Raw genomic sequence first — 23,208 nt, 5'->3', positions numbered from 1 at the left:
TGGCCAGATATCAAGTGTGAAAAATCAGGAAGGGGGGTAATAGGAGCCTATATAAAGCCCCAAATATTGGGCCTGTCCCTATAAAATCAGGACATCTGGTCACCCTACTGTCCCCCCCACCACCCGATTTTTGCAAACACGGCAGCTGGCTCATCCCATCGGTGTAAACTGTAACCCCCCCCCCCCCCGGCCTCTCCCTGTGCCGGGGCTTTGCCTTCTGCCCCCGTCTGGCAGCACCTCCCCCCCGGGCTGAACCCCGGCTCCGACCCCCCCCCCGGGCTGAACCCCGGCTCCGACCCCCCCGGACTGAACCCCGGCTCCGACCCCCCCCCCGCCTCTCCTCTGCCTCCAGCGGCTCCCCTCCCCGCCCAGAGCAGGCAGCCGCCCCCGACCCCAGCCAGGGCAGCGGCAGATCCCGGGCGGGCAGGGCCCGGCAGGAGGAAGAGGAAGAGGAAGAGGAGGAGGAGGAGGAGGAAGAAGACTTGCCCGCTCCCCCCGCCCCCCAGGTCAGAGTTGGGAGGGCGCCCAAGATGGCCGCCTCCATGGGTGACCTGTTCTGCTTTTGTGCGGATCCCGCGGGCCCGGCCCGGGCCAGGGTGGAAGTGAGATTCATCAGCAGCCTCAAGGTGAGGGTCCCAGCCCCCCCCCGGGGATCAGACCCCCCCCACCCCTGCCAGGGGAACAGACCCCCCCCCCCCCCACTCCGGTCCCTCTGCTCTGGCCATTGCCCCACACTGGGGGGGCTTTGGGATCCCTCCCTTCCCCGCCCCGAGGGGGTCCACCCTGCACTGCCCTTCCCTGGCTGGGCCTGGGAGACCCGCTTCTCCCCCCCCCTTCCCCATGCTAGTGACTATTAAGCCTTCCTCTGTGGCTCCTGCCAGGGGGGGGGGCGTGCTCTGTCCCTTTCTGCCAGCCCCCATCTCCCGCCTTGGTGCTCCTGGCAAAGCGAGGGGGGGTCCCCTCTCTTCCTGCCGGGGAGCCTTTCCTGGCTGGATACCACCCCCCCCACACACACACACACTGACCTGCCTGTGTGTCTGGTTCCTGCCCCCCCCCCCCAATTAAAAACAGTGATTAAAAAAAAAATAGAACGAGGAGTCCTTGTGGCACCTTAGAGACTAACACATTTATTGGAGCATAAGCGTTCGTGGGCTACAGCCCACTTCATCGGATGCAGGTTGTTTTTTATAAAAAAAACCGTGGTTAAGCCTTCCTCCCCCTAGCTTCCCCTTTCAGGGAATTGGGACAGCTGAATGGGTTGGAATAGCTGGGCCCATTGGAGGTGTGCTGGAGGGACCGGTGGGGGGGAGTCCATGGCTGGAATTGCAGGGGAGAGAGGGTTGCAGGTCAGGACTGAAGTGCATCAGCAGAGTGGGGTGGGGCGATCCAAGGACTGGATTATAAAAATCATACTTCAGATACACTGGCAGGGCTTGCGGAATGGGGAGCTGTTCTAAACAGTGTTAGACCAATTTTGTTCTCGTTCCTGTGACTCCAAAGTGACAGAATGAATTTGACTCAAAAGCTCCAGAAGAATTAATTCTCTTTCAAGGCTGATTTCAGCCCGGACCTGAACTTTCCCCAGAGAGGTGTGAGTGAAAACAGGGGAATGTTATAAAGTGTATAGTTGCCATTAGCTTTAGCGTTGGGGCCCATAATATCTATAATGCCAGGTTCATTTTATCATCCTCACTGTGCCCCACTCCTGCAGATGCTTCTGTACTGGCTTGGCTGTGTCCTTGATTTCAATGGAGCTATTCATATGTGCAACATTAAGTAAGCGTAGAACCATTTGTAGGATCGGTGTCTGTATTTGTTCCTGAGTATTTGTGCGTTATGATGGGATGGGAAGTCTTTTATGTTGAATTATTTTTACTCATTGATGCTTTATGAAATGACGAGGAACAGATCACATAATAAAGAAATAGTACCAAGCTAGGCCAGGGTCAAATCCTAGACCTTATTTCAGCCCTAGAGAAAATTACCTTACCAATGATGACACAGCTTTCACCTCTTAGGAGGGGTTTGAATCCCAGTGTTTACCAAGGATCTCCCAATTTTATGCTCTAAATGAAAATGTTGTTGGGGCTGCTATGTTTGCCAGTTGACATGTTACACTCAAGAGGTTGCTGCATTTCAGCGCTGCATGAAATGAGCTTGTGTAATAGGGCTGTCAAGCGATTAAAAAAATTAATTGTGTGATTAATCGCAGTATTAGACAATAATAGAATACCATTTATTTAAATATTTTTTGATGTTTTCCACGTTTTCCAATATATTGATTTCAATTACAACACAGAATACAGAGTGTACAGTGTTCACTTTATATTATTTTTATTTCAAATCTTTGCACTGTAAAAAACAAAAGAAATTGTATTTTTCAATTCACCTAATACAAGTACTGTAGTGCAATCTCTTTATCATGAAAGTTGAACTTACACATGTAGAATTATGTACAAAAAACCCCCTGCATTCAAAAATAAAACAATATAAAACTTTAGAGTCTACAAGTCCACTCAGTCCTACTTCAGCCAATCGCTCAGACAAACAAGTTTGGTTACAATTTGCAGGAGATAATGCTGCCTGCTTCTTATTTACAGCGTTACCTGAAAGTGAGAACAGGCGTTCGCCTGGCACTCTTGTATCCGGCGTCACAAGATATTTACGTGCCAGATGCGTTAAAGATTCATATGTCCCTTCATGTTTCAGTCACCATTCCAGGAGACATGCATCCATGCTGATGATGGGTTCTGCTCGATAATAATCCAAAGCAGAGCAAACCGTAGCGTGTTCATTTTCATCATCTGAGTCAGATGCCACCAGCAGAAGGTTGATTTTCTTTTTTGGTGGTTCGGGTTCTGTAGTTTCCGCATCGGAGTGTTGCTCTTTTAAGACTTCTGAAAGCATGCTCCCTAATTCATCCCTCTCAGATTTTGGAAGACCCTTCAGATTCTTAAACCTTGGGTTGAGTGCTGTAGCTATGTGTAGAAATCTCACATTGGTACCTTCTTTGAGTTTTGTCAAATCTGCTGCGAAAGTGTTCTTAAAATGAACATGTGCTAGGTCATTACCTGAGCCTGCTGTAACATGAAATATATGGCAGAACGCAGGTAAAACAGAGCAGGGGACATACAATTCTTCCCCAAGGAGTTCAGTCACAAATTTAATTAGTTAATAATTTTTTAAAGAGCATTATCTTCATGGAAGCATGAAGGGTCATACGAATGTTTAGCATATCTGGTATGTAAATACCTTGCAACGCCGGCTACAAAAGTGCCATGCGAACGCCTGTTCTCACTTTCTGGTGACATTATAAATAAGAAGCGGGCAGCAATACTTCCCATAAATGTAAACAAACTTGTTTGTCTTAGCGATTGGCTGAACAAGAGGTAGGACTGAATGGACTCATAGTCTCTAAAGTTTTACATTGTTTTATTTTTGAGTGGAGTTATGTAACCAAAAAAAATCTATATTTGTAAGTTCAACTTTCATGATAGAGATTGCACTACAGTACTTGTATGAGGTGAATTGAAAAATACTATTTCTTTTGTTTATCTTTTTTACAGTGCAAATATTAGTAATAAAAATAATATAAAGTGAGCACTGTACACTTTGTATTATGTGTAGTAATAGAAATCAATATATTTGAAAATATAGAAAAAATCCAAAAATATTTAATACATTTCAGTTGGTATTCTAGTGCTTAACAGTAACTAATTTTTTTTGAGTTAACGGTGATTAATCGACAACCCTACTATTTAACTTTGAGATCCTTCCAGGTGAAAGATAAATTAGAGGGGTGAAATCCTGGCCTACTGGAGTCAGTGGGAGTTTTGCCCTAGTTTGCCCCTTGGAGCAGTCTGTGGGAGAGGGCACAAGCCATAAACATTTGGATCTGGAGTCTACAGCTCAGGATCTGGGTGCCACCCTACACTCTCAGAGCCAGGGTTTGCCTTAGGGCACGGGGCTTGGCGTTGGAAGACATGGACTCTATTCCAACTCTTGGTCTACCCTAAGTCTGGAACTCACAGCTAGCTGGGGAGACGGAATAGCCCTAACTGAACTTGCCATGCTGCAGATTTCTACAGATTGGGAGTCACTCTTGTTTCTCCATTCAAAGGGAAAAGGCTTATTTGCTACCAGGAATATCCATAAAGGGGAAATGATCTTCGTGGAGAAGCCTGTGGTGTCATCCCAGTTCCTCTGGAACGCGCTGTACAGATATAAAGGTGAGTGGAGAGTCATTGGCTTTAAGACCGGGGGGACCCTTAGTTCACCTACTCTGATGTCCTGCATAACAAAGCCCTGAGAAAGAAGCAGTGACCTTGATGTGTTCGTGCCCCAGAAAATGACGCTGGCCCAAAGTCTGAGACTTTCTGTATTCAGTCTGTGGCCTATGCGGAACAAAACGGTGGTGCTCAAAAGACCAGTGACAGTCTAAAGACTAATGTCTTTCAAATCACCAGTGCTAGGAATAAATGCTTGATACCCTGGAAGAGCTGTGCCAACCCAGCACGTCAGTGATATAAACCACTTCTCTCTAAATATGGTGCTTCATGAAGTATCTTCTGCAAAAATCATGTTGTTATTGAAGTAAGGGGGTGGGGAGGAAGCAAGATGATAATCAGAAGCACGTGGTTTTAAGGTTGGATACTTCATAGCCTTCCAGGGGTTAGAACCACTGTGCTGGACAAAGAATGTTTCCAAGCTCTCGTCCCGGACCTGTGATCTGAAGGGAGAAAAATGCCGATCCCAGGGAATATAGTGTGATTTGCAAGTAGGATGTACTCAGTGCAAAAGGGAGGTGGGAGCTGCACAGAAGCTTTATAATATCTAGCAATCATTCCTTGAACCCTGTTGCAGCACGCTTTGGCTTCACTGGGCATTGTATCTTTTATACCCTCAATCCCTAAACACGTAACAGGGTGTTTTCAGGTATCTAAAAGGGTGTCATAAGGAGGGAGAAAACTTGTTCACCTTAGTCGCTAAGGATAGAACAAGAAGCAATGGGTTTAAACTGCAGCAAGAGAGGTTTAGGTTGGACATTAGGAAAAAGTTCCTAACTGTCAGGGTGGTTAAACACTGGAATAAATTGCCTAGGGAGGTTGTGGAATCTCCATCTCTGGAGATATTTAAGAGTAGGTTAGATAAATGTCTATCAGGGATGGTCTAGACAGTATTTGGTCCTGCCATGCGGGCAGGGGACTGGACTCGATGACCTCTCGAGGTCCCTTCCAGTCCTAGAATCTATGAATCGATGATGACAGATGGGGAGAGAAACCAAGAAAGAGCTTCAGGACAGGGAGAAAAGGTTTCCAGCTGAGATCTGAAGTGGCATGAAGAATCAGTGAGGTAGGGAGATACATGGAGGCCATTTCGGATGGCAGGAGCTGTGTAGCAGAAGGGTTTATCATCGCAGATCAGTTTGGTGGCAAAGGGAGTTAAAGAAGGCGGGAAGTGGTGCAGATAATGAGGGCTATGTTTCTACGGACGGTGTTGGGCCTGTGATGTTTTCAGAGTGGTGGTTTTGAGTGGGATAGTGAACCAGATTCTCAGCAACTGTAAACCAGTGTTGCGCCACTGAAGTTAATGGACCCACACTAAAACACCAGCCAAGGATCTGGCCCACTGCATGCAAACGCATCTGTTCTTTTAGAAAGAGGTTCTCTCAGTCTCTGCCGTCTGGCTTGTTTCTTCTTCCCCAGCCTGCGACCACTGCCTGCGGGCCTTGGAGACGGCAGAAGAGAACGCGCAGAGGCTTCTGGGGAAAAGCTGTCGGATCCTGCCTCACCCAGAGCAGTGCAGCATCCGGAAGGATTTGCATCAGCACTGCCCCCTTTGCCAGGTACCAGGCTGCTGGGGAGAGCTGGGAGTTGCCATCGCTGTGGCCTTGTGTTGATCGATCGGGATGGGGCTTGATCTGCAAGGAGGCCACGTCCCTTTCAGATCTGCCATTGCTGCTGCTGCTGCCCTGGTGTTGGGGCGCTCTCATCGGGAAGGTTGAATTGGTTTCCTCTCTATTGATGGAGAGAGCATCTGACTGGGCAGGACCACCTGGGTCACCTAGGCCAGTTCTTCCCACTCTGCAGCCTGGTCTTACACAATGGGGGTGCAGGGGAGAATTTCCATATCCTGGTGCTCACAGGGGCAGCTGTGTCTGAGGAGGGGTTCCCCCAGGGGGAAGGCACATGCCTTTGCCACCCCCTGCTTCCTTGCAATAGATAGGGGCCAGGACTCTGTACTAAGCGGAGGTGGGCTGGGGTAGGACTGATCTCAGGAGCCCCCTCCTTCCTACCACAGTGCTCTCCCTAGGTCACTAGGAAAATGGCTGGCCTTGAAGGGTTGGTCACTTTCCTAAGAGCTAAGTTCCTAAGTTACTCTTCTGTCGGCTGATGTGTGTTGCTGTCTCTGTTGCTGTCCAGGTTGCGTATTGCAGTGCTGAATGCAGGCAATCTGCCTTTGAACAATACCACCAGGTGCTGTGCCTGGGCCCCTCCCGAGAGGACCCCAAACATCCCCTCAACAAACTGCAGGACGCCTGGAGGTAGGTGCACTAGATGTTTGTAGGACCAGAACTACCTACTGAATAGACTGGCTCTGGCCCATTCGGGAGCAGAGACGGGGACTCACCCTGTGTCCAGCTGAAGGTGGTTTGGAGCAGGGTCAGTTACTGCTCTGTCTCTGCAGAGGCACCCACAGCTCCACTGTTCCAGCCTATAACCATGTAAACCATCCAGGGCCACCTACGCTAGGCAGTTGTCACTGTGCTGCATCCCACGGCCACTCAGAACTTCACGGCCTCCGTGGGAACAGAGCGTGGATCCTCCTGCTCCTGAAGCACAAGCCTCCGTCGCTTGAGCTAAGAGAGAATCTCCATTAGCCGTATAGGGGCTCTGACATCCAGCTGAGCAATTCTGATTCCATCCAGTAGAGGGCAATAGAGCATGTGTACACTAGTCAGTTGATTACAGTACTTTGCAGTTCTGTGGCCCCATCTGTGGCTCTCAAAGCACTTCACAGACATTATTGAATTAAGCCTCCCAACATCCCTGAGAGAGAGAGAGAGAAATTATTATCCCCGCTTGCAGATGAGGAAACTGAGGCACGGAGAAGGGATGTGATCAAGGTGGTAACAGAGCCAAGTTCTCCTGACTCCAGCCCTCTGCTTAAACATTAGACAACAACTCACTAGGTTTAACACGTACGTTTTTAGTTGGCTCTTCGGTTACTTGTATTATAGTAGCACCCAGAGACTCCTATCAGAGCTGTAATCGCATTGTGCTGGGTGCTGTACATACACCGAGTAACTCTAGTCCCTGCCCCAAAGAATTTACAATCTGAATAGACAACGGGTGGGAGGGGAAGGCGGGGAACTGACTTACTGAAGGTCACATGACAGAGCTGGAGCCCCTCGAGTGCTGGAGCCCCTAGGCCTTGCTGCCTTTAGCTGTTTCACTGTCAACAAGCGGAGAAATGAGCAGTAGACCAGACCTGGATGGTCCCCTGCTAGAGTCCAAAGGCAGGGCAGGAAGTTGCCCCTTTGGCCAGCTCTATAACCAGACCTCCATAAATACCCCTGCTGCGCCTTTTAGTGCTTGGTTAATTTCCACTTCCCCTAGGGAGCTTCTGGGCTGTTTGTCTCAGTCCGATGTCTGCGTCTGAATGAGGCTGTGTGTGGGATTCTGGTCTTTGTCTCCCTTCGAGGTGCAAACACCCTGCTGGCCCTTTCAGTGCCAGGACATCTCTGCTCTTCTCACTCTCTCTATATTATTCCTTCCCCTTGGACAGAAACATCCATTACCCACCGGAGACTTCCAGCATCATGCTGCTGGCGAGGATGGTAGCCACCGTCAAACAGGTGCGTGCCTCTGTTTGCTGCTCATGGTGCTAGGTACGTCTCGGCACCTCCTTCGTGTTGCTCCCTGGTGTCTGCCCTCCCCTCTCTAGGGGTACATCTGCGTTGCAAAGTGAAGGGATGATTGTAGCGCCAGTAGGCGTGCCTATGCTAGCTTTAGTCTAGCTAGCAGGGTTCACAGCAGTAGCGACAACGTGGTGGCACAGGTTATCAACCCGAGGACATATCCAGGGTCCTGTGCAGGCTTTTACTTGGTTGTTAGCTCATAAGAACAGCCATACTGGGTCAGACCAAAGGTCCATCTAGACCAGTCTCCTGTCTTCTGACAGTGGCCAATGCCAGGTGTCCCAGAGGGAATGAACAGAACAGGGAATCATCAAGTGATCCATCCCCTGTCGCCCATTCCCAGCTTCTAGCAAACAGAGGCTAGGGACACCATCCCTGCCCATTCTGGCTAATAGCCATCGATGGATCCATCCTCCACGAACTTCTCTAGTTCTTTTTTTGAACACTGTTATAGTCTTGGCCGTCACAACATCCTCTGGCAAGGAGTTCCACAGGTTGACTGTGCTTTGTGTGAAGAAATACTTCCCTTTGTTTTAAACCTGCTGCCTATTAATTTCATTTGCGGGGGGCCCTGCTGGATCCCATGTTGACATGTCTTCCCTACATCTTCACTGCTAAGGTTAAAGCTAGCCTGGGTATTCTACAACCACACCTCCACTTTGCAGCGTAGACATGCTGTAAGCTAACCTCCCGGCACATCAGCATGCGGGGCTCGGGATGTCTCGCCGCACTGCATGCACTTACCAGCACTAGGGATCATGCGTTGCTGAGACAGCACGCAGCAGAGAAGGACCTCATGACCACCTGCCCCAGAAGCAGCCCCTCCTTCCACTGTCATTAGCTAGAGCATCTAAGCTCTTTGGAGGCCTCCGGTCACTAGAGGGTGAACCAACCACAGATGCGTCAGGCAGGTCAGATTCCACCTGGCAGTGGGACATGGATGCACCAACCAGGACGTCCCACCACAGCCTGGGCCTCTGCGTCACCGTCCTGACAGCATGACACTGCTCCAGCTCCTTCAGTCTCAGGGCTTGTGCTTGGGCACTTCCTTGTGAAGATGCCTGTTGCTGTGGGAAATCGGAGGCTGCTGTTAGCACAGATTCTATAAGGGCCTTGGATACCATGGTGATAAGGGCGGAATAAATATGCACACCCACCCGTGTGGTGTAGCTGTGCCGTGGGAGGTGATCTTTATGGGCTAACATCTGGGTTAGCGTGTCTTGAGAAGGCATCTGTCATCTGCATGATGAGTGATCTGCTCCTATTCCCTGGGTCTTCCCACAAGCCTGGGACAGCTCTTTATAAAGAGGGTTATGGCTGTGTATGAAGCAGCCCCTTAACTGTGCGTTTCCTGCAGTGGAGTTTGGGGTTTTGTCGTCCCTCATCCCATCAGGTTACCGGGAGTCAAAGCTGTTATCACACATCCATGGCTTCCCCTCCAGCTTAGCAAAGGGAGACCTGAGTTTGCCTATCACCGTGGAACTGGGCTGTGCCCATCGCATTAATACCCTCCCCCCCCATGGCATACTCTCCTCGGCTTCTCCTGCCCTCTCTGTATAGCTCCCCACATGGGCCCCACTGCTGTGTGTCTGAGTGTCTCACCTGTATATCCTCACAGCTCCCATCTCAAGTAGAGAAGTATTATCCTTATGTCACAGATTGGGAAACTGAGGCACCGAGTGACTTGCCCAAAGTCACAGAGGGTGTCTGTGGCAGAACAGGGAATTGAACCCCGATCTCCTGAGTCCCCACCCTGTGCGTTAAACCCAAAACCAGCTTTCCTCCCCTTTTCTTTCTCTGGCCCGCTCGTATTCCAAGGGTTAAACATCGCTGTAGGGGTGCTAATGTTCTGGCCTAAATAGCATCCAGATCTGGGTATCCTGCCATCTCGCATAGCCCCCTCCCACTTCCCTCCTGCTGGAGTGCCGGTTTGAGCGGCTGTTTGATACGTTTCAGGCGAAGGACAAGGACTGGTGGATAAAGCTTTTCTCTCAGTTCTGCAGCAAAACGGCCAACGAAGAAGAGGAGATCGTCCACAAGCTGCTGGGGGACAAATTTAAGGTCAGTGTGTCACGCCACTGGAGTGCTTGGGTCTTTGCGGGGAGGCAGGGTTGTTTGCGGCGATCCCTGAGTTCCTCTCCTTTCCCTCCGAAGGCCCCGCTTGTGTACAAACCCTTGGTCACAGAGAGAGAGACACCACGGTCCCCAGCAGTGACCAGAACTGGAACTGTCAGCGTCCAAAGCGGGGGCCTCCTCCACTTGAGCTAAAGGAGTTCTCCTCTCGTGCTCAGTAAACGGCAGGCTGTTGGACCAGCCACTAGAGGGAGCTGTGGCCATTAAGCCAGTATATTGCCCTGGTTCCATGGTAGACAGACCAAGCTGTGGCCTGACGGCTGAGAAAGGAGTAGTTCGTGCCAGTGGTTTCCATGCTGACGTTGCTTCCCCAATAGGGAGTGGCCAGACACCAATGCTTTGCTCGTGGGTGCGCAGCCACGGGTGGCGGTGGCTTTGATGTCTGCCAGCTTGGGGGCAATTCAGACCAGCATCTTTCTGACGAGCGGTGGTGGCACAAAGAGCCTTCAGGCCTGCTCCAGTCTCTGCTCGTCGGCTGATTTAAAGCTGCCCCGCCTGCCTTGAGGCTCCTCTCCTTGCTAACGTTGTGGCATTGTTTCTCCAGGGCCAGCTAGAGCTCCTCCGGCGGCTCTTCACGGAAGCCCTTTACGAAGAACATCTCAGCAGGGTGAGTGGTGAGTCCTTGTCACCCCCCTTTCCTCCCCCCCCCCCCCCCCCCGGCAGAGTCCTGTGCACCCCAGAGAGAGCGCTGAGGAGACTCCGTTTCTCCATAGGGTGTCCTGGTTGCCGTTCCTCCCGACAGCACCGAGGGGCTAAGATTTGCCCTGAGCCCATTGGTGCCTCACCCTCACCCTAGTGGGGCTGAGGTGGGATATGAGGGACAACCTCTTTCTCCTTCACCTTTCCATTTAACCCCCTCAGTGCTCTGAGCTCAGACGGGCTCAGGGGATAACAAGAATCATAGAAAGGTAGGGCTGGAAGGGACCTTGAGAGGTCACCTAGTCCAGCCCCCTCGCTGAGGCAGGACCAAGTGATCCTAGACCATCCCTGATGGGTGTTTGTCCAACCTGTTCTTCAGAACCTCCAGTGACAGGGATTCCACAGCCTCCCTTGGACGCCTGTTCCAAGTGCTCAACTCCCCTGAGAGTTAGAAAGTTTTTCCTCATCGCCAACCTCAATCTCCCTTGCTGCAGATTAAGCCCAATACGTCTTGTCCTCCTTCAGTGGACTCAGAGAGTAATTGATCCCCGTCCTCTTTGTAACAGCCTGTTATCGGTTCCCCCCTCAGAATTCTTTTCTCAAGACTAACCATGTCCAGGGTTTTTAACCTTCCCCGTGGGCCAGGTTTTCTAAACCTTTTCTCATTGTTGTTGCTTTCCTCTGGACTCCCTCCAATTTGTCCACATCTTTCCTAAGTGTGGCGCCCTGGAAGGGACCCAGCACTTCCGCTGCGGTCTCACCGGTGCCCAGTAGAGTGGGATATTACCTCCCGTGTCTTACATACGACACTCGAATTCATACAGCTGTTCAGCATTTCCCCTTGCTGCTGCCTTACAGGGGTCGTGCCCAGGGGGAAAGAAATACAATGGAACAGGCTTGTGCCCTCTCCTGCGCTATATGGCTCTGGAGTGACTGTACCTGGAATCCACCGTTGAGCAGCAGAAAGGAGAGACGAGGCTGATGAGGGGGTCCCTAAGAACTGGGTGGGGCCAGAACCATCTCAGAAGATTGTAAATGGCAACTAGGGGGGAGGAATTGTTTGGGATAGGACAGCGGCACCACGAGAAGTAATGGGGGGAAGCCGAGGGAGGGAGAACCTAGGCTGAGTCTGAGGGAAGCCCTGATGACCCTGGATTCTCCTAGAGGATGGAGCCCCCTTACTTGGCTGTCAGATTGTCAAAGGTGCTGATCTCCCACTGAAGATAGTGGATGCTAACCGCTGATGAAAATCAGGCCATTAAGCTCTGTGCCTCACGTCCTCCATCCAGTTCTCTCTAACGAGACATTTCTAGGGACCCCCTCCCTGGGTCCAGGATTTGTTATTACAGGATGCTAAAACTGTCAGGGCAGAGCTGAGGGTCGGTTCACTGCTGGTTGTAATAGCATTAGTGCCCGTTCTATGGCAGCTCCAGCCCCAGCCCCACGGCCCATCACGGGATTCTGCAGTGGGTCCGATAAGTAAGGCTGCGAGCTAGAGCAGTGTTTCTCAACGACTGGCCTGTGGGCCGGTGCCGATCCCTGAGATCTCCCTGACGCTGTTTAGGAAGGCAGCAGGCTGGTCCCTGGTATCAAAAAGGTTGAGAAAGACTGAGCTAGAGCAAATGGGAGCTGCTGAGATGGTACAGTCCTGACAGGTAAACTGATCCTCTTGCTTCTTGGTCTTTCTGCAGTGGTTTACTCCAGAAGGGTTCCGATCGCTGTTTGCCCTGGTTGGGACCAATGGCCAAGGCATAGGAACAAGGTAACCAGTGGATTCGCCATTGCGCTGTGGTTGTGTGTGGGGAACTGTTGAGAAATCGGCATGGAAGTCATGGGAGTCCCAAAGCTCTCTGGGTCTCTGGGCTCCCCTGAGTGCTTGCATGGATTCCCCATGCTGTCTGAAGGAGTCATCCATGCACATCCCTCAACCCAGCTGATGGGAGCCACTTAAGTACCTAGAGCGAGAGCAGAGAAAAAACTTTGTACGTGTTGCTGAGGTTCTGTAAAAGCGGCGTTTTACTGCTTTTCTGTAAACTATGACAGGGCTTCCCCAGTCCAAAGCCTCCCAAAGTTCAGCTCTGGTCCTGCATCAGAACTTTGCCTCTTGGGGCCATTGGACACTTCAACCCTGGGAGCCGCAGAGTCTCCCTCCTCCCTCCTGAGCGTTCTGCGCGGAAGAACGAGAGCTGGTGCCATGAGCACCTGCGCCGGCTCGTGGGGTGTGATCACAGCTCTCCCTAGCACTGGGGTACAGGTGGCTCTCTCGCCCCGCCCGGCCAGATCCAGAGACAGTTGGAAACATAACTGTGTTCTCTCTGGTTTCCGCTAGTTCCCTGAGCCAGTGGGTCCATGCCTGCGATGCGTTAGAGCTTCCCCTGCACGAGCGAGAGCAGCTAGACGCCTTCATAGACCAACTCTATAAGGATATCGAGAAAGGTAACAATGACAGGAAGCGTCAGCGTGGTTCCCGGGCGGCTGTCGGCGCGGTTCTCTGGGTCGTTGTCTTCTCCAGGCCAGGCGGGGCGGGGCATGGGACTCAGCGGCCATCGCAGTTGGCTGACTTTGTAGGCTGCATTGACCGGTGCTGTCTGAAGGCCCTGGTCAGGGTCCCTGAGCTGCCACTGGCACTCCCGGCTGCAGGGTAGATGCACCGTGAGAGAACTCCACACAGGGACAAGGCCCCTCCTTCCCACTCAACGTCAGGGCCAGGACTGGTTTGCTGCCATTTTTCTGGATTCACCAGACCCTCGACAGTCTCAGCAGCCAGGGGATCTGGCTCCCCGATCCTGGGAAGTGTGGCTGAGACGAGCCGCAGGGAGCAGCTCCTGGGTCTGGTGGAGGAAGATGGGTGCGTCCCCAGGTGATGGCCGCCAGTTTTTAAAACCCAGCTCCCTGTTTTGCGCCCGCCAGTGGCTGCAGGTGCAGTGTGATGGGCGCAGATGTGGACCAGTAGCTGTCTGCTTGATTTGTGGGTGCAGTTCAGTAATTGGATGTCTCCGTGCCTTCAGTTCCTCCCACAGCTATCTGGGGGGGTGAAATAGGGGGTCTGGCCCCTTTAAATACCAACCCCCCCGCTGTCCAGTCCCCAAGTTCTCTGGGACGCTGAAGTGGATTGGTGTGACTGGCCCAGGTGAACCGGTAAAAGGCTCTGCCTTGGCCGAATTTGCCCGCCCTGCTGTTTCCCCACGTGCTGACTCTCCTGGTGTGAGGAGCAGGGTTTGGCTGGGGAAGCTGTCCGGGGCTGTAACTGTCCCTTTCTGCTTCAGAGACCGGAGAGTTCTTGAACTGCGAGGGATCTGGCCTGTACGTGCTCCAGAGCTGCTGTAAGTACCAGGACGATGCTGATTGCCCGGCCCGGCCCCCTCCCTCTTTGGCTAAACCGTTTCAACTGTCCAAAGGTTTCAAGAGACGCGGGTCACAGCCTGGCCTGCCTTCTCGTTCCCTTGCGTCCGTTTGCAAAAGCCACGCTCAAAAATTAACACGCCAGAGCTTTTCAAACAGCTCAGCTCACGTGAGCAACCCTCCAGTAACAAACCAGGGTCTGCAGTCTAGTGCCAAGGTAACCGCCAATGCATTCTTATTCCTGCAGAGCCCAAAGCGCGCCAGGCACGTTCTAGACAAATACCATGTGACTCATGCCCCAGAGAGCGTTTTTTGCATGCAGTGGGGTAAAAATACCTTGGTGAGGAAACCGTCTCCAGTCTTAGCTGCCTCCTGTGATTAAAGAAACGGCAATCCAAGACTGGTTTATTAAGGAGACGGGAGTGCAGCCGTCTGGGTGCGGCAGGGCGTGTCTCCGCCAGGGTGGCGGGGAAAGCTATCTAACAGGCAGGCTTACACGGAGAAGGGAGCAGGATCGACAACAGGAATATTTTCCTCCCTCTCTTCTCGCCTCATTAAATGACCCGTGGGGAGACTAGTTGGTTCAGAGAAACGCTAACAGCATCCCAGGCCTTTCACCTCCAGCTCACCGCGTTGGGTCCGGGGCAGGAGTGATTAAAGCCCTTCCCATCTGCTGGCTGTTCTGTGGCGCAGTGCAATGAATGGGTGGGTCTGTCGAGTGTCCTCCCCCGCTCAGCTGGCAGGAATTGGCACCATTACTGGCAGTCTCAGCAGGCGGCCGAGGGGTTTGAACTAACCCTCTTGTTCGTCCGCCGGGCCAGGCCTGAGGCCTGCTGGGGGTCTGCATGGGGAACTGCCTGTGCCCGGCCTGCTGCCTCTGGCGACACCTGCTGTGTGTCACTCACTGGCTCTGGTGCCTGTCTCTTCCCTGCTGCAGGTAACCACAGCTGCATCCCCAACGCTGAGACATCCTTCCCGGATAACAACTTCCTCCTGCACCTCGTCGCCCTGGAGGAGATCAAGCCAGGCGAGGTGAGCCTGCAGGGAAGGGAATGGTTGGTTTCTTGGGGGGAGGGCCGAAGCCTGTAGCCCTCCCTCAGGCCACACTCCTCCTGAAGGCAGTGGCTGTCCAGCCTGAGTAAGACCAGTAGGGTTCTGTCTATGTGCTTACATGGTCCTCCCATTACTATAGTATCCAAGCACCTCCCAACCCCCGTGGGAGGTAACATCCCTATTGTACAGATGGGGAAACTGAGGCACAGAGCGATGAAATGACTGGCCCAGGGTCAGACAGGAAGTCTGTGGCAGAGCTGTGGATTGAAGTCCCAGTCCAGGGTCTTCGCTAAAAGACCATTAACCCTCTGTGGCCCTTTGCGGAGGAAAGGACAAGGGTCATGAGCTGTGGTTCAGCCCAGCTGGGGTTTTGAGCCACTGTTGACCCTGATGATTTTGTGAGCGATCAGGGAGTCCCAGGTGATCTCTGCTGTCCGCTCTAGAGACAGGCCCAAACGCTGAGCCCCTGAACATCGGGGCAGTTCGGATCTGGCCTTCGCAGCCCCGGCCTGCAGCGTCGCTCAGCTGGAGGAAGGCGTGGGACTGGGCTGTGAGGACAATAAAGGAGACAATCGCTCACTGAGGCTGCAGGACACACATGGGCCCTCTATTTCTCTCTGGCTCTCCATGTCCCCTGTGCTGCCTGGTGTCACCGCACGGCAGCCCCTTGAGCCCTGGCCGGGCCTCCCAGCTGTGGAAAGGTCGGCCGACTGCTCTGCTGGGTCAGCCTCTCCATAGGGCTGGATTCTGATTTCTACCTGCCCTGGAAGTTAGCCCTGCTGCATGCTGTGTTCTGCTTTAGCCCCGCCAGTTCCCTCTGCTCTCTGGCAGTGACTTGCTGCACTTTCCCCTCTGTTCCTGGAAAGCCTCCCCTCCAGGGGCAGGAGAGCCCGGCGGTGGAACTGACTCTCAGCCGGGCCTGTTTCTCTTGTCTCGGCAGGAAATCTGCATTAGCTATTTAGACTGCTGCCAGCGGGAGCGGAGCAGACACAGCCGCCACAAGATACTCAGGTAGGGCTCGCCGCCCGCGCCGCTCGGACTCTGCTGGCTGGGGGCCCCGGGGACAGATCGGGGTAGAAGCAGCGGTGGGGGGAAGGGTTGCCAAGGCGTGGGCAGAGCGAGGTGGTTCTGCAGAATATTGTCAATTTATTTTCAGGGATCAGGGGACCCCCCCCCACACACATCTTACTCTGTTCTTGGATGTAATGGCTTCGTCTGGCCTCAGTCTGCGGTACCCGTCCCTCTGGCTGAGCGCACACTCGCCCCCCCCCCCCACACACACACACACCCTTCCTTGGCCCTCCCTCTGGCTGAGCGCACACTTGCCCCCCCCCCACACACACAGCCCTCCTTCTGACTGAGCAGGGCGGTCCCAGTGCGCGCGCGCACACACTCACTCCCTCCCTCCCTCCAGCTGAGCAGGGTGGGCCGGGCGCATGCTCTAATACTGCCAGCCACAGAGAGATACTTGAGATCAACCCAAGTTGCTCCATTCAGCCTCTGCCCCAAGACCTGAGCCTGCCGCTTCTGCCCTCCTCGCCCTGTGGCCTGCGTCTGCGCCTTTGTCCGGTGCCTCCTGGTCTCTGTTCAGCTGGCTTTGCAGCGTTCGTGTACGTGCAGCCTGCTTGGACGGGCCACTGTGTCCTCTGCAGTCGGAAGGGCGTTGGGCCTAACGTACAGCCTGCACTCGGCACGCTCCCCCTTCGGGACGGACAGATCGGTATCCACACCAGCATGCACGATACACAGGCAGTAGGATCACGCAGCAGGCATGCATGTATGTGATGTGTACATCCCGTGCATACACACATGGATTTGTCTGCACTGTGAGCTGGTGACTTCTCTCCAGCTCCTGGCAAAATCCCGAGCCCCTTGGCTTTATTGCTGTCTTTGTTTTGCAGGAAGCGGGTCGCTCCTACCCTGTCAAGCAGCATAAACCCTGGGAGCGGCCGAGCAGGCCGGCAGACGCAGCAACGCCGCAGGGTCCATCTACAAGGCAGCGACAGTGTGATTGTAGCCTGGGTGGGCATGCCAAGGCTAGCTTTAATCTAGGCAACCGTAGCAGCGGTGACGTGGCGGCAGAGATTTCAGCGTGGGCGAGCATCCCGAGTTTGTACCCGGAGTCCCTGGGGGGCTGGTGCTGGGGTCGCTAACCTGCGCTGATGCCTTTGTCACTGCATCTCCACTGCTCCTGTTACCTGTGCAAGCTAAAGCAAGCCTGGTATACCTACCTGCGCTGCAGTCACACCTCAACCTGCGGCGTAGACCCAACCCAAAGATGTGTCTTGCCCAAGGTTGTCTTATTCCTGAGCTGTTAGGAACTGTTAGGAAAGGGATAGAGACTAGAACACAAAATGCCATAATGCTACTCTATAACTCCCTGCTACGCCCACACCTTGAATGCTGCTGGCAGATGTGGTCGCCCCATCTCAAAAAAGATGTATTAGAAATGGAAAAGGTTCGGAGAACGGCAACAAAAATGATTAGGGGTGTGCAACAGCTTCCAGGTGAGGAGAGATTCAAAAGACTGGGACTGTTCAGCTTGGAAAAGAGACGACTAAGGGGGGATATGACAGAGGTCTATAAAATCATGACTGGTGTGGAGAAAGTGACTAGGGAAGTGTGATTTACTCCTCACAATGCAAGAACCAGGGGTCACCCAATGAAATTAACAGCCAGCAGATTTGATACTACCAAAAGGAAGTATTTCTTCACACAGCGCACAGCCAACCTGGGGAACTTGTTGCCAGGGGATGCTGTGAAGGCATCTACAAAAAATGAGAGACGTTCCTGGAGGGTGGGTCCATCAATGGCTACTAGTCAAGATGGCCAGGGACTCAACCCCATGCTCTGAGTGTCCCATAGCCTCTGACTGCCTGAAGCTGGGACTGGGTGATGGGATGGATCACTTGATGATTCCCTGTTCTGTTCGTTCCCTCTGGGGCACCTGACATTGGCCACTGTCGGGAGACAGGAGACTGGGCTAGATGGACCTTTGGTCTGACCCATTCTGGCCGTTCTTATGTAGCTATTGTGTGTGTTCAGGGTAGAACGATAGAGACCAGTGGCTTCTAGTCCAGCATAACTCACGGCTCAGGCTACACCCCTGCCCTCCAGCAGCTGCATGGAGAGCCCTCCCTGCTCGGAGGGAGGGATGAACGGTTAACCCCCGAATGGCTGGCTCTCCAGCCTGGCACCGTAGTACTGCAAACTCCCTTGACATGGTTCTCTCTCTCCCCTGCTCCCCTCAGGGAACACTACCTGTTCACCTGCTCCTGCCCCAAGTGCCTGGCTCAAGCCGACGACGCCAACCTGACTTCGGAGGAGGAGGAGGAGCTGGAGGGCGAAGGAGAGACGGACGACGCGGAGCTGGAGGATGAGATGACGGACGTTTGATCCTGGGCCTGGGGATGGGGTTCGGCTTTGTACCGGAGACGGGACCGCGGGGAGGGACTGTGTCTGTGTCGGCCAGGGCTGGCGCGGCGGCAGGGAGAGAGCATGTTAAGGTTTGGCTAGGTTGGGCAGTGGAGGAAGCGGGGATCTTCCCTGCTCCTCACCATCCTTCTGGGGGAGTGTGTCCGTGGTCCCGGGGTCCCCTCTCTCTAGGTAATGGCTCCACTTGTCCCAACCACTCGGATATCCGCCCACACAGACATCACCTTGGTCTTGTTTGTATCTGATCCTGCACACAGAGCAATACGCCGGCGGGGAGGGGAGACGACGCATGCAGGGAAAGTCCCCGGCTCGTCTGAGCACCGCGCACAAACCTTAACGCTACCCTTGTTCCTGACGCTGGGCGAACAACCAGCTACGTCGGGGCTTCCTCTGATGTCAATATCTAAGTGATCTGAGAACTTGGAGAGCGGAGACTGGGGGATTTGGGCATGTGACTTCCTTGGGGCTGTGGAGGGGGGAGAACAGAGGTTTTAACCTGGTGGAGACAGTGGCTCTGCAAAGAGGTTGTAGTCTCATGGACTTGGCACGAGACTGGGAGCCAGGACTCCTGGGTTCTAGTCCCTGCTCTGTCGCTGACTTGTGGTGTGAGCAAGTCACTTACTCTGGGCTGCCTGGGGACCAAACAGAGGACGCTCGCCATCCACATCTGATCTTCTCCCCATGAGCAGTGAGGCTGGAGTGGGAGGAAGGTCACCCACCCGCTGTGTTGACCTGCTCTTTAGAGCCACCTTCCCCACCCCACTCTTATCTCCTCACTCCAGTAATGGGGCCAGGAGAGGGGGCACCCCACATCCTGATCTCCCACCCCACTCCCCCATCAGTGAGAGGGTTGGGACAAACTCAGTGCCAAGCCAGAGTCTTTCCCCTGTCCAGAAGTGGGATCCTATTCCTGGCCTCGTTTCTTCCACCGCCTCCCCCAGTCCTCCTGCAGCTGGTGGGCCTTAGCCGTTCTGATCAAGATGCAGCATGGCATGCTGGGAGTGGTTGTCTCTTCAGTCCACCCCACCCATTAAAGAGTAAGAGAGATGCAGTCTTCTCCGTTGCCGATGAGGCGTGAGCTGTGAGGCTCTGGTATGTTGCCTAGCCCTGGGTGCTGCTATGTCCCTCTACGAAGACTGATTTTTCGCACTTTCCTTAGGACCTCTTGTGGAGCGGGGGAGCCTGGGGTCTGTGACTGGAAAACAGTGGAGCACCTCGCTTCTTAAACCTGTCTGTGTCGACTGTCTTAGGGCCCACTTGACATAAGCGGGGAGTCTTCCCGTTCCGAGTTTCACTGGGAATTTGACAGGGTCGTTAGCTTTGAAATATGACTGTTGAACATATCTTAGCCTCGTGGCAGCACGTTTTGAGGGCTTTTATATTCTGTGTGCCTGGAGCTGGGAGACTGACCTAGAAACTTGGTGCCTGCAGATCACAGGCCAAATCCTACACTGGTGTAAATCTGGAATAGCTTCACTGTCTTCCTCCGAGTTACTCCAAGTTCACACTGGTGTCGCTGAGATCAGCCCTTAAGCCCACACTGCACAAGCAGTGGTCTTTGATTTTTGGTCTTGCTTGAAACAATACAGCAATAGGTTTATTTGACAATGGTGCTAATGCCTGCGGTGATCGAATTGCAGTGAATTAAGGGAGTAGGCTGGTATGGAGTAGACCGACTGTTAAACCGTGGCCTACAAGGGCTCCAGAACGTTGCTTGAGCAAAGCAGTCTTCCAAAAACCCAAATGGTGCAAGGATCTCGAACAAGATCCTACCTCTGCAAGCAAAATGTTACATTTGAGAGCAAGGAATTGTGGTTGAGCAAGGAATTGTGGTTGAGCAAAGAACCGCTAAACAAAGTGATCGGGCTAGATGTGAATTTAAGTGACAACAGTATCAAGATGAAAATGATTTGCAGAAAAGCCCTATCTGTGTCTCATGAGGTGTTTTTAAAAAAACAACCACCTAAAAAGGGAGATTTAAAAACAACCCCCAAAGCCTTTTCTCCATTTACGCTGCTTCCTTTTTGCAGGCCAGCTTGAGCGGTGAAACTATATTGGTCAGTTTCACTTCTTGGTTCTCATGCCCTAGCACCATTCCCTGGCATGTGGGTTTCCTGTGCATTGCTTCCGCTCTAAATAATCCCTCCTCTTAAATGTACACACCCTGCCTGAATAGAGAGCCTAAAATACTGGGTGCTAGTTTACAGGCCCGTGTCCTGAAGAACCAGAGCTCCGCTGCCAAGCCTGCCTTGGATATTTGGTTGGCCAACCTTGAGTTTTAAAGTTGCCAACATTCATCTCCCTCCAACGGTAGCGTCCCTCCTAAGACTGTAAGTTAACGCTCTTCAGTTCATAGAATATCAGGGCTGGAAGGGACCTCAGGAGGTATCTAGTCCAACCCCCTGCTCAAAGCAGGACCAATCCCCAGACAGATTTTTACCCCAGTTCCCTAAATGGCCCCCCCTCAAGGATTGAACTCACAACCCTGGGTTTAGGAGGCCAATGCTCAAACAGTTGAGAGAGAGTTGGGAAGCAGGCCCAGCACCTCTTACTGTTGTGCTTGTAACCAAGTGCCCGACGTTGGTTTTGGAACAGGGGCGAGAGGCAATCTTGTTTCAGGAGAGAGAGGCAAAGCCATTTGATCTGTATATTCTCACATAAGCAGAGAGGGGGTGTGTGTGCTACAAACTTTGGAGCCGGATTCCCAAACAGCCTGAATGCCAATCCTGGGGTTTGGTTGGGTCCACTTGCAAAACTTAGATCCGGAGTCTGGGAGTATTCGGCACGGGAGGTTTTGGTGCCTCAGTGGATGAGCCCCAGCAAACCGCCATAGAGTGGGGTGCAAAGCAGCCCTGTTTAACAGTAGTTGCCTTTTGATGGAAGCTGCCACTAATCTTTCTGAAACAGAAAAGCTGGTGGGCCAGGCTTGGCTGCCCTTGCTGAGGTCATCTGCAATCTGTGCCGAGCTCCACAGCTCTGCCACCTGGCTTTTTTCTGCGTTGTTCGATTCACGGCAAAGCAGAGTTCTGGTGCCATTCCGTTCTCCTACACCGCACCCTACCCTGTCACCTCCACGCTGCTTCCCTGCTGTCACAAAATGCCTTGGGGAGTTGAGTCTCATCAGCCACCCTCCTCCCAGATTCCTGGTTCAGGGCTTGGGACGTCCTCCCCTGTGGAAGTATCCAGACATGTCCCCATAGTAGGGTTGCCAACTGTCTCATCACACAAACCCAAACAGCCCTGCCCTGAGGCCTCGCCCTGCTCACTCCATTCCCCATCCCTCTGTCGCTTGCTCTCCCCCACCCTCACTCACTTTCACTGGGCTGAGGCTGGGGGTGTGGGTTCCAGGGGGGGGGGGGGCTGGACATGAGGGGTTCAAGGTGCAGGATCTGGGGCAGGGAGTTGGGGTGCAGGAGGGGGTGAGGGATGCAGGCTCTGGGAAGGAGTTTGGGTGCAGGAGGGGGGTCAGGGCTGGGGCAGGGAGTTGGGGTGCAGGAGGGGGTGCGGGCTCTGGCCAGGCAGTGCTTACCTTGGATGGCTCCCAGTTGGTGGCACAGCAGAGCTAAGGCAGGCTCCTTGCCTGCCCTGGCCCTGCACTGCTCCCGGAAACGGCTGGCACATCCCTGCGGCCTCTGGGGGAAAAGGGGGGCAGGGAGCTCTGCACATTGCCCCTGCAGGCACCACCCCTGCAGCTCCTGTTGGCCACAGTTCCTGACCAATGGGAGCTGTGGAGTTGGTGCTGGGGGCGGAGGCAGCACACAGAGAGTCCCTGCTCCTCCCCCCTCCGGGACTGCAGGGACAAGCTGGCCACTTCTGGGAGTGGCACAGGGCTAGGAGCCTGCCTTAGCCCCGCTGTGCTGCCGGACTTTTAAAATCTGGCTTCAGTAGCCTCTGGGAGATAGAGCCCGATTCTGGGAGACTCCCGGCAAAACTGGGAGAGTTGGCAACCCTACCCCATAGAGAGGGGCTATTGCACACCCCACTTTCTATAATCAATGCGTTCACACTGATGCAAGTGTTGCGAGACTGAAGTCAGTAGAGCTTTTCAATCAGTTGGTGTGGTGTCCGTCTATATGTACATAATGCATGATAGAGAGCTGGTATCCACCTGAATGAAAATAAATCAAACCAACCACAGCTGGTTTGGATTCTGCAAGCTTCCCACAGCACTTGAACTTTATGGAACTGTTTCTTCTGTCTGTTTTGGTCTGTCCTTTTGAGGATAAGATCCAGGGGAACTTGCGAAGCCGAGATGGGCACATCCTCCCACTCCAACGATCTCAGCCAATAAAGTGCTGCAACTGGTCCTTGTCACCCCTCCCACTGCCATCCCTGTGGCATCATGCCCTTCGGTGGCCTCAATAAAATGACATTGGTAAGAACTGGGGCTCGGCCTGTTTCTTTGAATTAAACACGGATGGCGATCACTTGTTCTCCACGTTCAGTGATGGTTTGGAACCTACCAAATTCATGGTCCATTTTGGTAAATATGGTCCTAGGATTTAAAAACTCTTAAATTTCATGGTTTCAGATTTTTAAAGCTGAAAGGTCACAGTGTTGTAACCGTGGGGGGTCCTGATCCAAAAGGGAAGTGTCACAGGGGGGTCTTGACATTGCCATCCTTAGTTCTGCACTGCTGCTGGTGGCAGCGCTGCCTTCAGAACTGGGCGCCCGGCCAGCAGCCA

General features: G+C 53.2%; 1 protein-coding gene across 2 annotated transcripts; it reads left to right on the top strand.

Moving 5' to 3' along the window:
- The first annotated feature begins 469 nt into the window (after nt 1–469).
- Nucleotides 470–22,905, top strand: SMYD5 (SMYD family member 5). Of its 2 annotated transcripts, none has more exons than XM_008169597.4 (13): nt 470–626; nt 4,121–4,229; nt 5,706–5,845; nt 6,423–6,544; nt 7,789–7,858; nt 9,917–9,982; nt 10,599–10,661; nt 12,385–12,455; nt 13,023–13,129; nt 13,960–14,016; nt 14,973–15,067; nt 16,029–16,099; nt 18,340–22,905. In XM_008169597.4, exons 1-13 carry the CDS (start codon nt 531–533, stop codon nt 18,482–18,484), a joined length of 1,212 nt encoding a protein of 403 aa, XP_008167819.2. In that variant the 5' UTR covers nt 470–530; the 3' UTR covers nt 18,485–22,905. The 2 variants fall into 2 exon arrangements, with proteins under 2 accessions (XP_008167819.2, XP_005291523.2); XM_005291466.5 differs by having other exon boundaries at nt 9,878–9,982.
- Nucleotides 22,906–23,208: the final 303 nt, after the last annotated feature.

The sequence above is a fragment of the Chrysemys picta genome, chromosome 5, assembly GCF_011386835.1.
Source record: "Chrysemys picta bellii isolate R12L10 chromosome 5, ASM1138683v2, whole genome shotgun sequence".
Classification (NCBI taxonomy): Eukaryota; Metazoa; Chordata; order Testudines; family Emydidae; genus Chrysemys; species Chrysemys picta.
This window is presented reverse-complemented; position numbering and strand designations above follow the sequence as displayed.